Raw genomic sequence first — 12,379 nt, 5'->3', positions numbered from 1 at the left:
CCTCTTCATCTCTAGCTATTCAAAACTTGATGTTTTGGGTTGCACTACTGGTTTTCTTCTTTTATTCTGTGTTGTCTCTTGGCAGTAAAACTCAAGTCTTGCTCAAGTTTCGCCATCTCTGTTCTGTTGTATATTCTCTTCCTTTGGAAATTCCATTCACCTCATCCCCCTAGTCTGAAACCTGAGAGTTCTCTCTCCTGAGAAAAGTTGGAAGGTTTTTAGCTTTAATACAGTTTGAAATACGTTGTTGAAAATTCCTCGTTTTGTGTTTTATTATTGCCAAAGAATTATATCTGTTTTGTTACTTGAGATGCTTTATTCCTTTGTATTGTTGTAAAAATGTGTGAAATAGAACTTTTAATTTTTTAATATTTTTCCCTAAGAAAGGAACCTGTGCTCAATAGTAGGTGTTATGGTAGTCGTGTGACCATTCTCCCTTTCTTTTTGAAGATTTTTGATTTCCATTCATGTCTACACACTGGTGATTCAAGATTTTTAATTGTTTGTATGCAACTAAAATATTTGAAATGGATGAATTGAGAGTGGGCTGGTATGTGGGAAAATTATTCCACCAAGAGGAGAAAGAATTGAGTTCCCACTCAGATTTTATGGTCTCTAACTCCTTACCCAGATCTCTTTGCTTCTTTCATGAGAGAAAAGAGGAGTAACTGTGGTATTAAAACTTTCTAATTTTTGAGAGGTAGCATTCATAAAGGCTGAGTACCACTCTTTTTCATTCTATTCTACTTCATTTTTTTAGTACTAGTCTGGACCCACTAAATTTATATTGTGACTTGTTATTAGGTCATGGTCTATGGTTTGAAAAACACTTATATCATAAATCCTTAAGTTTCTCCAACATTGAAATATGACATCCAGGGTCTTCCGTATATTCTTCCAATTGCTAACAAAAAAATTTGTATGGCACATATATCAAATCTTTATGATTTGCTATGACTTTTCTTCTTATAGATATTTGTATTTTATGTGTTTTTTTTTTCCCACTTAGCATACCCAGTCCTTGGGGAGGAAGACATTTGTCTTCATTTTTTTTAAGTTGTGTTTTGAAACTGTGACAAACCTACAGAGAAATCGAAAATGAAATAGAAAAATTCTATTTCTTTGTAAAGAATTGGAGAGTGCACTGCAAACCTGATGTTCCATCATTCCCAAAGACTTGATATATTACTATTTAATAATAAATATTTGGGCTTCCTGGTGGCTCAGATGGTAAAGAGTCTGCCTGCTGTGCAGGAGACCTGAGTTCGATACCTGGGTTGGGAAAATCACCTGGAGAAGAGAATGGCTATCCACTCCAATATTCTTGCTTGGAGAATCCCATGGACAGAAGAGTCTGGCAGGCTACAGTCCATGGGGTCACAAAAGAGTCGGACACAACTGAGCAACTAACACACAATAAGTATTAATAAATATTATTAATAATAAATATTCTACAGATAATATTTTCCTTTATAACTATAACCATAACGAGTGGAAAATTAATAACAGCAGGAGCTGTTGGGAATGAGAAAGAAAACAAAGCACAATTAAGCAGATTGGACAGAATTTGTTGACTGATTATGTGGGTGAAAAAGAAAAAATGTAACATTGAGAAAAGTTACTATTAACTACCCTTTTGTATATTTATGTAAATTGGGAAATTGCCTACACTAAAAATGATTAGTTACTTAACAGTTCATTGTTGATGTTCCATGAGAATATAGTTTTAAATATATATAAATTAGAATATAGTTTTAAAATCACTAGTAAAGTAATGCTCAAAATTCTCCAAGCCAGGCTTCAGCAATACGTGAACCGTGAACTTCCAGATGTTCAAGCTGGTTTTAGAAAAAGCAGAGGAACCAGAGATCAAATTGCTAACATCTGCTGGATCATGGTAAAAGCAAGAGAGTTCCAGAAAAACATCTATTTCTGCTTTATTGACTATGCCAAGGCCTTTGACTGTGTGGATCACAATAAACTGTGGAAAATTCTGAAAAAGATGGGAATACCAGACCACCTGATCTGCCTCTTGAGAAACCTGTATGCAGATCAGGAAGCAATAGTTAGAACTGGACATGGAACAACAGACTGGTTCCAAATAGGAAAAGGAGTACGTCAAGTTTGTATATTGTCACCCTGCTTATTTAACTTCTATGCGGAGTACATCATGAGAAACGCTGGGCTGGAAGAAGCACAAGCTGGAATCAAGATTGCTGGGAGGAAATATCAATAACCTCACATATGCAGATGACATCACCCATATGCCAGAAAGTGAAGAGGAACTAAAGAGCCTCTTGATGAAAGTGAAAGAGGAGAGTGAAAAAGTTGGCTTGAAGCTCAACATTCAGAAAACTAAGATCATGGCATCTGGTCCCATCACTTCATGGCAAATAGGTGGGGAAACAGTGGCTGACTCACTGCAGATGGTGATTGCAGCCATGAAATTAAAAGATGCTTACTCCTTGGAAGGAAAGTTATGACCAACCTAGATAGCATATTAAAAAGCAGAGACATTACTTTGTCAACAAAGGTCCCTCTAGTCAAGGCTATGGTTTTTCCAGTAGTCATGTATGGATGTGAGAGTTGGACTGTAAAGAAAGCCAAGTGCCAAAGAATTGATGCTTTTGAACTGTGGTGTTGGAGAAGACTCTTGAGAGTCCCTTGGACTGCAAGGAGATCCAACCAGTCCATCCTAAAGGAGATCAGTCCTGGGTGTTCAATGGATGGACTGATGTTGGAGCTGAAACTCCAATACTTTGGCCTCCTGATACGAAGAGCTGACTCATTGGAAAAGACCCTGATATTGGGAAAGATTAAGGGCGGGAAAAGAAGGGGGCGACAGAGGATGAGATGGCTGGATAGCATCACCAACTCGATGGACATGAGTTTGGGTAAACTCTGGGAGTTGGTGATGGACAGGGAGGCCTGGCGTGCTGCAGTTCATGGGATTGCAAGGAGTCGGACATGACTGAGCAACTGAACTGAATAGTAGAAGAAATGTTTGATTATAATTATTTGATTGTCTACTGTTAAGATTCATTGTTAAATGGGATTTTGAATCAAGTAATAGAATCTATTGAGAAGCTTTGTACGAGAAGTGAGATATTTTGGAAATCACCCTAGGTTCTGTGAATAGTGTCATTGAGTTAAGATATTGAAAGAAAATGGCAAGAAAATCTATATCCTATGTTCCAACCCTTACTTCTTTCTGAGGATCTAGTCCCAAATTTCCAGTTACTCAAACTTTCCATTTCAAGCTCAGTGTGAAAATAATTAAATCATGCACACATACACACCCTTTCTCAACTAGATTTCCTGTTTCTTTTATCTTCTCCTGTACCTATACTTGGTCTAGGAAACAAGTATTGACTCCTGCTTGTCAGCCATACCCACCCATGTTTAGTTTATTTCTACATCTTGGAAAGAGGACTGGGAAAAACTGAACTTGTTTCTTGCTTCATTACTAGTATCTCTGCAATTTTGAGAAAGTCATTTACTTTCTTTTGTATTCAAATTAATCTCTATAACAGGATATTTGAACCAGTCTCTGTAATATATTGGTATTTGAACCAATCCATGTAACTTACAATACAAATACAAAAGTTACTTGTATTATACAGTGGTTAAGAGCATGGTTTCCATTATAAGGCTTTCTGCCTCCTCATCCGTGCTCCATCTTTTCAGTAGCCATGTGGTTTCAGGCAAGTTATTTCTCTATGCCTTAGTGCATGCTTGCTCGGTCACTTTAGTCATGCCCGACTCTCTGCGACCTTACGGACGGTAGCCTGCCAGGCTCCTCTGTCCATGAGATTCTCCAGGCAAGAATACTGAAGTGGGTTGCCATGCCCCCCTCCAGGGGATCTTTCCAATCCAGGGATCCAACTTTGTGTCTCTTTTGTCTCCTGAATTGGCAGGGAAGTTCTTTACCACTAGCGCCACCTAGGAAGCTCCTATGCCTTAGTTCCGTTCCGTTCAGTCGCTCAGTCGTGTCCGACTCTTTGCGACCCCGTGGACTGTAGCCTACAAGGCTTCTCCGTCCATGGGATTCTCCAGGAAAGAATACTGGAGTGGGTTACCATTTCCTTCTCCAGGGGATCTTCCCGACCCAGGGATCGAACCCGGGTCTCCCGCATTGGAGGCAGACGCTTTAACCTCTGAGCCACCAGGGAAGCCCTATGCCTTAGTATCCTTAGCTTAAAATGAGGATACAGTAAGGCAATGGCAAGCCACTCCACGACTCTTGCCTGGAAAATCCCATGGATGGAGGAGCCTGGTAGGCTGCAGTCCGTAGGGTCGCTAAGGGTCGGACACGACTGAGCGACTTCACTTTCACTTTTCACTTTCACACACTGGAGAAGGAAATGGCAACCCACTCCAGTGTTCTTGCCTGGAGAATCCCAGGGACAGGGGAGCCTGGTGGGCTCCCATCTGTGGGGTCGCACAGAGTCGGACACGACTGAAGCAACTTAGCAGCAGCAGCAGCAGCAGTGTGTATATGAGGCTTCCCAGGTGGCTCAGTGGTAAAGAATCTGCCTACCAGGCAGGAGACGCGGGTCTGATCCCTGGGTCAGGAAGCTCCCCTGGAAAAGAAAATGTCAACCCACTGCAGTATTCTTGCCTGGGCCTGGTGGGCTACAGTCCATGGGGTTGCAAAAAGTCAGACACAACTTAGTGACTAAGCAGCTGCAGTGGTAGTGTGTATATGTCAATTTCAGTCTCCCATTTACTCCCCGCACCCATCCCCTGGTAACCATACATTTGTTTTCTACATGTACTCTACTTCTGTTTTGTAAATAAGTTCATTTGTGCCCGTTTTTAAGATTCACAATAAGCAATATCATATATTTATCTTTCTGTGTCTGACTTTCTTCACTGAGTATCACAGTCTCTTGGTGCATCCATGTTGCTGCAGATGGCATTATTTTGTTCTCTTTTATGGCTAATATTCCATTGTATATACATAGCACATCTTCTTTATCCATTTCTTTGTTGATGTACATTTAGGTTTCTTCTGTGTCCTGGCTATTGTAAATAGTGTTGCAGTGAACATTGGAGTGCATGTATCTCTTTGAATTTTGGTTTTCATCGTAGGGTTGTTTTTAAGATTAACTGAGTTACTGTATTGTAGATCCTTGAACAATGTAGGGTTAGAGACTCACTGAAAGATCCAATTATAATTTATAGTCAGTTTTCCCTTTATGTGATTCCTCCATATTTACAGTTCATGATTCTGCCATGTCTGTGGTTCCACATCCTTGGATGAAACCAGTGGTGAATTATATAGCACTGTAGTCTTTATTTGAAAAAATCTGTATATAAGTGAACCCAGGCAGTTTAAATCCACATTCTTCATGTGTATATCATATTAGGCATAGTGCCTAGAACATAGTAAGGATGAAATGTGTTAGCTCTTATTATTATTTTTTAAAAATGGTTTTTGCCCCTAAGTCTAGTCTCTCATTTTGAAATACTACTGTAAGAATTTCTCCCATTTGCCACTCATCTCCATTATCACTATTACCCTGTTATTCAGGATTGAATTAATTATTACATGTGAAATGCTTAGAGTAGTGTCTGTCACCTAATAAGCATTTGGTGTTAGCCGTTATTATTGGTTATTATGATTTTTACATAGATGACCTCTCAGGTTGCTGCTGCTGCTGCTAAGTCACTTCAGTCGTGTCCGACTCTGTGTGACCCCATAGACGGAAGCCCACCAGGCTCCCCCGTCCCTGGGATTCTCCAGGCAAGAACACTGGAGTGGGTTGCCATTTCCTTCTCCAATGTGTGAAAGTGAAAAGTAAAAGTGAAGTCGCTCAGTCGTGTCCGACCGTTAGCGACCCCACGGACTGCAGCCTACCAGGCTCCTCCATCCATGGGATTTTCTAGGCAAGAGTACTGGAGTGGCTTGCCATTGCCTTCTCCGCCTCTCAGGTTACTAAGATCTTTTTCTTGCCATTAATGATCCTATGCCTTTAATATCCTCTCCTGCTCTTTACTTTGGTCTTTCTAGGATACTGTTCATATAATGTAGCTCCATTTCAGGAGCTTTGATGCCTAAAAGAAAAAAATAAAACTAAAAACAGGTTATTTGATGCAGATGTCAGATGATCTGCCAAGGCCAGTTGAAAAAATGGCATTAATGAAAGGTAAATGTGAATTTTGAAGCAGTGAAAATTAGGTATTTCAGACTACTAAAATAGTCTCAATATTTTATAGGAGAAAAATGGTATTATCAAATTCAGGAGGACTTGCTACTTATTTATTTTTAGCAAGGGACTAAAACTCAAATTGTTATCTGAAAAACTCAACAGTTTAGTTGAAATAGAATGTGGAGAGTAAAGGTCAGGAATGTTTTAGGAGTTTTCTGAGGTTAGGAAAATAAATTAATGTATGAATTCAGGCTTAAGTAAGAGAAAATTTTAAATAGGATTAGTTATTCTTTATAGACAGATCTTGAGTGTTCATTTCAAAATCTTAAGTTTCTATTTAGAATTTAAATGGAAATAGCTTCAGTTCTCTGTTTTAAAAATAACATTGTTAGCTTTTTGTTAGAAGAATAATGAGAGACCTTATCTAATTTCTTAAAGAGAAGTCACTTGTTATGTGTTCATTTGCATGACCCCCTCTTTAACCCTTCACTCCTCTTCAGCTATGTTTATGCTTTAAATATTTTAGAATATCACAGAGGAAAGTATTTTTCTCTGGTAAAAATTGCGGTGGACTTTGTTTTTTTAATGATGATAGCTACATAAAGCCACTTCGCTACTGTTTTCATTTTGAAATAATTTTTTGAAATCAAGTTTTTATGTATATTTTTTTAAAACTTTACTACAGGAAATGGTAGAGTGAGAGTTAAATATGTTACATGGAGGGAAGAACAGTCCATTGGGGGTTAAATTGCAGAGTCTAATGGAATAATAACTGGTAGCACCATCTGCTGGCCTACTTCCGCAGAAGGAGTCAGTATTTTTAACGACATCTCTAATATTCATGCTGATGCATTTTGATGCTTTGTGCATTCATTTCTTTCTGTGCTTTGTTGGAATCTGGCTATCTGCTTACAGCTATTGAGGAAACATAGCTTTTTAGGAGGGGTTTACGCCTTTTTCGTATCTAATTAGGATGAACAGTGGATATAAACTTGCCAAGGCAGAAATGTGTTGATAAATCACAATGTGTGTTTGTGGAGGGTTGTGCATCTCTTGGTTGCAGCTTGCTAAATAGGCCATTTAGGAATCTTCTTTCAATGCTTTTTTCTTGAGCACTGCCTGGGGTGGTGAAAAAGCAGAGGGCAAGCCTTTGTCTGACGCCAAAAATGTCTTCAGTGAAGAGGCCAAGAGGAAGGGTAAGTGAAAGCCTGAATGAGTGGGAGGAGGAGGGGTTCTTTGGGCTAAAAGGCTAATGGGATTGAATAACCTTCCTTATTACTGGCTGCTGCTGCGGGAGTCGTACTGCATCGCCATCTTGAGCTTGTTGCTGTTTTCTCGCGTCTTGGTTATTTGTTATAGCCTGTAGGCCTTAAGGTGGCATTTTAGTGAGCGATTCTAAACCCTCCTTCCTTTCTCAGTGCTGTAGCACTGCTATGAAACCTTTGATGAGGCAGGTATAGAAAAGATATCCAGTGAAGCACACTGGAATCAGCATGAAAATGTGTTTGGAAATTCCTGGTGGTTTTTTCCCTTGCTGTAGTCAGAGGCATGTTTACGGGTAAGAATGTAACAAAACTGTGATCTAAGAATATGTGGATGAATGCGTGTTTGAAGAGGATATTCTTTTTAAAATGCTGTTGATTTGCTTCCTGTGATATTGCTAAAATATTAATAATTTTAACGTAAAACTATAAATTTGTTTTTTTTCCAGAATTGCTTGAGCAAAATATTATGATATAGAAAGAGAAAAAATCCTCATTTAACTCTTTCACAGAAGAACTAAAACTTTCTCTAATTTTTAGTATGGTTTTGTCTGTTTACTAACTAGCTACATTGCCGCATAGACTGCACTTTAAAATGATTTAAAGGGTTTCAGGTTCTAGTTCCAGTTTCTTGTAAAGCAGAGAGGCTTTGTTTTTCTAAAAATCATAATAAACTATGGGGAGTAGTCATTCTAAATGAAAATTGATATTTTAAATTTATTAATAATTTTCAGAATTCTGGAATGAAGAGGAAAGAAGATACTTATTCCAAATGCCCAGAATATTTATGTGACTAAATTTGGATTAGCTGTGTTTATAGGACAAAATTTGAATCAGCTAATAAAGAGTGCTATGAAAATATCAGTGAATCTATATTGCCCTTCTTTAATCTTCATTTTTAAAAGCGATAGTTCGGCTATACCTAGACTAATATCTAAATCAGCAAAATGTTTTAATTTTAAACTGTAACACATATATTTGCTTATGTATTTTACTTCTTTAAGCTTAATTCTAAAGTTTTGGTTGTGTGTGTTAATTGTTTAAATGTACTTTTATATATTGTGTAAAAATTATTTTGATTTCTCTAGCCTCCATCTTCCAAGAAGAGTGATGGTTCTGGGACATACACTAAGTTGCAGAATACCCAGGTGAGGATCATGTCCGAAAAGAAGCAGAGAAAAAAGGTGGAATCAGAAAGCAAGCAAGAAAAGGCTAATCGTATAATATCAGAGGCCATAGCAAAAGCAAAGGAGCGAGGGGAACGCAATATTCCACGAGTAATGAGCCCTGAAAACTTTCCTAGTGCTTCAGTTGAAGGAAAAGAGGAAAAGAAAGGAAGAAGGATGAAATCCAAGCCAAAGGACAAAGAGAGCAAAAAAACAAAAACTTGTTCTAAGTTAAAAGAGAAGACAAAAATTGGGTGAGTTGGTTAAGAATTAAATCTTCTTCCTTTGAAGTTTTTGTAAAAGCACAGTTTGTCTAATCTTTTACTTTTGATTTGCGTGTGATGTGTTTACTCTCACTTTGGAGTTTTAAGTTGTTAGACATTATGTGTACCTTAGGTATTGATAATATTCCAGAATTTTACTAAATTACTAATATGTGAACATACCTTTTTGTTAGTAAAAAGAATTTAAAATAGGAAAATATTTTATATATAAAATAGTAAAAGGAAAAACAAAAAAATCCACTTTGCTGTTCCAGTTCCAAATTTACTTTATTTAAAATTTAAAAGCACCTTGAAATTCTTTATAGATTTCTCTCTTAGTTGTACTTCACTGGGTACTCTCTAGTTTGGAAACATGAAATATAGTATTTTCTCATAAACCCACAACTTTGAAATAAATGGAATGGCAAGGAAACTAAGACCATTTAAATCAACAACAAGCAGCTCTCAATTCTTACAGACTTACTTCCTCATAGTCTTTCTGATTTACTTTATGTAATAAAGAGGCCAGGTGAGGATTAATGCTCCAAGAGAATTATAAGGATAAAGAATTGCTTTTGGAGGGTACATTAATCCTAGGTGTTTTTATTTGCTTACTTACCTAATACATTTTCAAAAAATAAAATTAATTATTATTTATGTGTATGTTTATTTTATGTATGCAAGGGTAAAACTAACCTAAGGCCAACAGAGTTTAGACTTGTTTTTATGGGAATATTTGTTTATTTTTGAAGGCTTTATATGAAATTTTAATAAAGTATTTAATTTTCTTTTGTCCACATAAAAGAGTGTACAATAAAGGAGAAATTTCATAATTATTAAAATCTTCATTTGCTTAAGAAATTATATATTATATAGATATTTAGAACTAAATTTTATAACAATTTATTCACAGCATTTTAAATGCAACCATCAAACTGAGTTATATTTTTATGTAATGAAGTCTTTCAGTCCAAATCTTTAAATAACATGGGCTCTCTTGTTATAATAGAGAAATAATTAATATTACTGATTTTATATTTTATTTGCAGATAGCTAACCTGAAGTTTGAAGTTTAGATTTTTGTTCCTTTTATGTTTAAAAGTCTTGGTATGAAAATAGCTTATTATTTCAATGTTTGCCTAGTTTTAATTTAGGAAACCCCATATATAATCCTTTAATGTATTAAAAGTTACTGTAATTAAAATTTTCCAGTTTTAACTTATACAGGGATATGGACAAAGTAGTAGTACTATTTGCAAGGATGTTTAAAATAATCATAAGAGGAAACCTTAGAGAACCTTCAAGGGTTATAGTAAGTTTAAATGAGGGGATGGGAGGATAACTAGAGGGAAGGAAAAGATAACAGGTGAACCTGGTTCAAGAAAAAAACAATACATAAAGGGAAATTAAAAATAATAAATTATAATAGAGAAACGTGGATTTTTTAAAAGTGTAGATTAATATGGTAGGGGATAGTAATAGAGTATCTGTAGTCTGTGATATTTGTATTTTTGTTAGAAATAGATGAGTAACAAATTATTTTAATATTGTACAGCATGATCAATTTAGTACTTGTTTTTTAGAGATAGCATTCATGAGAAGAGGTCAGAATTGTATTAGAAAGATATTTTCATGGTCAGGTATTGAGTAAGTGATGGAAAAATCACTTGCTGAAAGTGGATGAGTTTTTGATAGAGGAATTTATAAGTTGCAGGCAAGTAGAACTGAAGCTTGCCCATATATTATTAAGCTGTTGGAGTGCAACAGTTTCTTGATCATCTTTATTAGACAGCCAAAGATTACTTTCATGTTGGAAGAAAAAGCGTGGATGGAAATGAAATTCATATACAACCTGGAGTTCTGTATTGGTCACTTGAAATATTTCATTACTGTGCTTTCCAGTTAGCCCACTACATTGTATTATTTTGAATTTGCCAAGTTTTAAAATTTTTGTGAAGAATCAACCATCCTTTAAATAATTAAGTTTATTTGCATCATTTTAGTAGTATTTCATGATATATTAAATATTTTCTTGTAAAGGTTTTGTTCTTAGTTTTAAAAGAATTGAACTTTTGCTAGTATCAGATGATTTATATCAGATAAAATTAAAGGGAGTGTGTGCTGGAACTTAACCACAAGCATTGTGAAATGTAAATTTCAAAAATAACTAAATTTGTAAACAATAAGTTATGATTGTATAGTCAGAGTTGTTTATTTAATGCACATATGATATAATCTAGGAATTATTATATACTAAGACTAATCTGAAGAAAACCAATACTGCCTCTGCTTGCTAATAAGCGTGAAACCTTTGTATTTTTTCTGTCACTTTCATAGATTAAGTTTTTTAAATACGAGGAATAGAGTTTCCTTTTCAGAAACTTTAATATAGTGTCATTTAATCTTTACAGCAATTCAGAGTTAGACTGGGCATGCAGTATGATAATGAGGTTAAGTGCTTTGACTTTGGAACCAGTTGTACTTACTCACATTCCCCCTTTATCACTTACAAGCAGTGTGACCCTGGACAAATACTTAACCTCTCCAAGTTTTAGTTTACTCATACATAAAATGAGGATAATGATAGTGCTTGCCTTATAGTGTTATATTGAGGGTGAAATGATTTAATAACGTTTAAAGCATATAGAACAATACCTGTAAATAATGTTAGCTATTATTTTCTGAACACGTAAATAGCATTTAGCTATTTAAGGAAGAACCCAAGGCCAGGAGCTATGCCCCTTATTTGAAACTTAAGTTCTCACCTATCTGCCTAGGTTCTCTTTCTATTGAGGCTCTCTTCCTGAATAAGATGAGTTTAAAAATCAAGCAGACAAAATGAAAACAGAAGTAGTTGCTAAAACTGATAAGAAGGAGAGTAGTTTAACTTACTAATATTTTTTCCTTATTTGTATGCCTGTTTATCAGATTAGCTAGAGTGGCATTTAGGACAGGTAAATTTTGTTTTGACACATGCTTGGAGTTTGAAAGGAATTATATAGTTACATGGAAGGGGTGGTGTGAGTTAAAATGAAAATGGCAGATGTAAAATGAAGAATGAGGTGTAGGACTTTTTCTGCTTTGACATTTTTCATGATCTTGGCAGGTTATAACAAGCCACCTTTCAAATAGAAGAGTAGGTATTTCTTTAGTTATCTTTGCTGCATAATAGAAGCTCCATGAATGGAAAGGAATGAATTTTATGAAAAGAATGAATGAATTGAAGATTAAATTTTTAATGATGCCACATGGTTGCATTTGGTTTGTTAAAATCAGAAATGGCAAGCTAATCCTTCACGAAGTCACAGGGACAGAATTAATGATTTAGTAGTGATAAAGTAAATTCTAAAATAAATTCATTCTAAGACTTGTAGTAGAATTTTCTTATAGCTCGGTTTTAGATTTGATTGAAGCGTTTTTAGGTTTATGTTTTGTAACTTTGACATTTAAACTGTGTTTCCATGTTGTCAATTATGACTTACTTCTTTGCATTAGATGATCAGACTGACAAGTAGAATGCTTTTTACACTTAA

At 35.8% G+C, this 12,379-nt stretch overlaps 1 protein-coding gene across 16 annotated transcripts in view; it reads left to right on the top strand.

Annotated features, from left to right (window-relative positions):
- Positions 1 to 12,379, top strand: part of CHD9 (chromodomain helicase DNA binding protein 9) — a 223,413-nt gene that overhangs the window by 122,820 nt on the left and 88,214 nt on the right. For 13 of the 16 annotated variants that reach the window (XM_055412765.2, XM_055412768.2, XM_055412767.2 and 10 more), the window contains one exon: positions 8,506 to 8,837. In XM_055412765.2, the coding sequence (XP_055268740.2) occupies positions 8,506 to 8,837 (332 nt within the window). Of the gene's footprint in view, positions 1 to 7,268; positions 7,352 to 7,411; positions 7,714 to 8,505; positions 8,838 to 12,379 lie in introns of those variants that run through there. The other 3 variants (XM_088830210.1, XM_055412777.2, XM_055412778.2) reach the window with 2 other exon arrangements.

The sequence above is a fragment of the Moschus berezovskii genome, chromosome 22 (assembly GCF_049115385.1).
Source record: "Moschus berezovskii isolate FMDL1 chromosome 22, NW_MosBer_1.0, whole genome shotgun sequence".
In the NCBI taxonomy this organism is placed as follows: Eukaryota; Metazoa; Chordata; class Mammalia; order Artiodactyla; family Moschidae; genus Moschus; species Moschus berezovskii.
The sequence above is the reverse complement of the archived record's forward strand: the minus strand, read 5'-3'. Positions and strand labels throughout refer to the sequence as shown.